The sequence below is a fragment of the Formica exsecta genome, unplaced genomic scaffold (genome assembly GCF_003651465.1).
Source record: "Formica exsecta isolate Colony F162 unplaced genomic scaffold, ASM365146v1 scaffold223, whole genome shotgun sequence".
Taxonomy (NCBI): Eukaryota; Metazoa; Arthropoda; class Insecta; order Hymenoptera; family Formicidae; genus Formica; species Formica exsecta.
In genome coordinates this window covers 561,426-564,575 of record NW_021849528.1, presented here as the reverse complement: position 1 = coordinate 564,575, position 3,150 = coordinate 561,426, and the positions used below count along the sequence as shown (strand labels likewise).

The window sequence follows — 3,150 nt, the reverse complement described above, 5'->3', positions numbered from 1 at the left end:
GATAGAAATATCAGATATTCTCATTGCATTTTTACTTTACAAGTATAAAAACAATCATAATAAATCTAAATGTCTGCGGATACTTTAAAATATATATACCTGTGATAAAAACACAAATCATGTAAATCACATGTACATTATACACATTTCAAATTTTTATATTTTTCTCAGAAAAATCAAGATTATACGTTTCAAACTTTTAAATTTCTATCCTATTTGATATTCCTTTCTTTTCTTCTCAAAGAATTCCAAAATGATTTTCAAGGAATATAAAACTCTATGCTATTTCTTATATGTAAATATAATATTCGTAGATTTTAAATGTGATATTTAAAAAATGATATCTTATTTATATATTAATTGTCTGCGCGCATACACAATTAATATATTAATAAACACTCCGTTTTCTGAAAATTATGACTCTTTTTACGTTTCAAACTGATTAATTTAATTATTATTCGTTTAGCGTGGCAAGAATAACCCCAATTATTTAATAATATCTAATAATATTTTGTCAAGAGAATCAAAGTATATAGATTGTGTTAATTTATTTACATTTCACTCTTTTTCTCTCAAAGTATATGTGAATAACTCTTATTTTACTTATTTTAAGAGTGAAATTTATTTACAAATTGTTCCTACTTAATATTGACTAGACAGGGAATGTCTTGATCGCAGTGCGTGAGTTAAACTAGAGTACATCACGAATTCGCAGATATCAATTTCTATATAGACATTAAATTTTTGTATCGTAGATGCGTATACAATGTAAGTGTCGCGTAATAATACATCTATACATAATGTCGCAGATTCGTTGAGCCGTCTTTTATTTACGAATTTTTTGTATTCATTTCTAAATTGATTTTTACTTAATAAAAGAGAGAAAGAGACAGAATTTTTTTATCGTAAACTGTTAATTTTTTATAATAAGAATACATCTGTAACTAATCCTTCAAGAATATAATTCTGTCAAAACAAAGTCGATTTAAAATTAAATAAAAAATGAGATTTTATCATGTATGTTTGCACATTGCTGAATTTTAGTTTCCAGAGAAAACTTTTCATTTTCAATTACTTATTATTTAAATAATCTGTCGATACGGTTTTCTAGAGAATTAACTTTTTAATAATCTTACTACAAAATACATAGATAAAAAATAACTCAATAAAATCTGCACATATATTCATGATAGAAGAGATGTGCAAAAATTTTTTCAATCGCAACTACTGAGAAGATGATAAGATGATTAGATTTGCATACTTCCGATACGTAGCTCAAATGTATTTTTTTCGCAAGAAGCGATATCTCAATTTCTTTTTCAATTGATAAGATGTAACGATAAACAACAATTTTATCGTACCTAAGAAAGTCATAGCCTACTACTTCCCCTTATTCATCGATTTAGTTCTTCTATTCAAAGGAATAGCCAGCCGTTAGAATCTCGTCCTCGGTCGGCAATTTTCGTCGTCACTTACTGTGAACGGAAGTGGCTCTCCTCTTAACCTCGACCTGCTCGACGATACCGTCGCTCTCCTTATCCTGATGAGCGGTCATGTGTCTGGTGAGATGGTGTCTTTCGCGAAAGCTCTCGTCGCATACGGGACATCTAAGCTTCTCTTCCCTCCTCCTCCTCGCCGACTCGCCCAAGTTCTCGCTCTTGTGATGAGAGCGCATGTGGTAGACCAAGTCGGAGGTCATCCGGAACGACAGATTGCATTTGGCGCAGACGTTCTGCGCCGGCAAGGTCAGAGCGGCGAACGACGGCGGCAAAAGGCCGGCCACCCCGGCGGCCGTGGCCAGAAATCGCGGCCTGGCAAGAGCGTCTGCCATCGGCGGGAAAACGGAGATGGGATTGTAGGAGAGATTAGGATAGACCGGCGGGAGATCCGGTCGAAAAGCGGGCACCTTCGGACTGGGCACCTTGGGCGGCTGAGCAATCTGCGGGATCTTCAGGTTCTCCAACAATCCCGACTGACCGGTCTCCGCTCCCACTGCCAGGAATGGATACGCCATCTTAGTAGGAAACGGCGCGTACTTGTAACTCGCCGCTCCGGCCAACGACACCACCGGCGGACTGACGCTGTTCTGATAGCTCGCGCGGTCGTCCGGCGATATCGACGATCTGGGTGATGCCTGGCTATCATCGTTGAAGCCATTTCGTTGTCCTATCAGGTTGACTTTCGTAAAAGCACTGCGAGATTCGCCGTGGCGATCGGTCACGCAGGGGATACCAGTCTCGTAGACCTTCGTGCAGGACAAGACCGAAGAATCTGCCGATTCCGGACAGGTAGTCAGCATAGACTGATGACCGACGAAGATAGGCGGACTCGGAGTTTTCTGAAGCCGACCACCAGTCGATGTGTATCTCCTTCCGTCGGTGTCCGGGGAAAGTCCCGGCAAAGTCGGCGTCAAGGTTCTCGGTGACACGTAGGGTGGACTCAGTGAGTTCTCCGTGCATTGCAACAATCTCCTTCTCTCCGAACCGCCGGAATCGTTATCGTAGTGTTTGATGGTGAGATTTTGCGGCAGTCTGTCAGCATCCAGAACGTTATCAACAGAGATATCATCTCGCGGACGCTCCTTTCGGCCGGATATCAATCGCAACTTTTCGTTTTGACGACGTGCCAGGTTCTCGTCGGGCGCTACCAGGAAAGCGACGTCGAAGGAGCGCTTGCTAGCGCGCTGAAGGGGATATGAGGCGTCGGGTGTGACATCGCTGATGGACGCGGGGCACGCCGACGTCAATGTCGTCGTGGCCGGCGTCGAGGTCGCGGGGGCGGCGCGGTCGATGCCACCCGTGCGATCTTCCATTGTCATCCTGCTCGCTCCGGATGATCGACCTGCGAAACAATGACGGAGGGTGGACAATGAGTGTAAACGTCGCATCGGCGCGGAGTGATTGATCGCTCAAGATTCGATACACTTGGCCCAGCTGTCCTACATTCGAGGAGCATAAATCGGAGCAAAGCAAGATTGGTATCATCAGAATAGTCGAAAAAAGGTAAAACACGAGATAGACATTCCTTTATTTGGAAAAAGTATAAAATAATGGAAATAAGATTTTTATATCTAATGCAATGAAATTTAAAAAAAAATGTTCTTATGCTTGTCATAAAATAAATTCGATAATTATATTATACATATATAAA

General features: G+C 41.0%; 1 protein-coding gene across 1 annotated transcript in view; it reads right to left on the bottom strand.

The window, feature by feature from the left end:
• Positions 1 to 1,468: 1,468 nt before the first annotated feature.
• The window catches only part of LOC115235478, a 3,298-nt gene continuing 1,616 nt past the window's right edge, over positions 1,469 to 3,150 (bottom strand). The window contains exon 2 of the mRNA XM_029807302.1: positions 1,469 to 2,841. Coding sequence (XP_029663162.1) covers positions 1,469 to 2,818 — 1,350 coding nt within the window. The 5' untranslated portion in view covers positions 2,819 to 2,841. The remainder of the gene's footprint in view (positions 2,842 to 3,150) is intronic.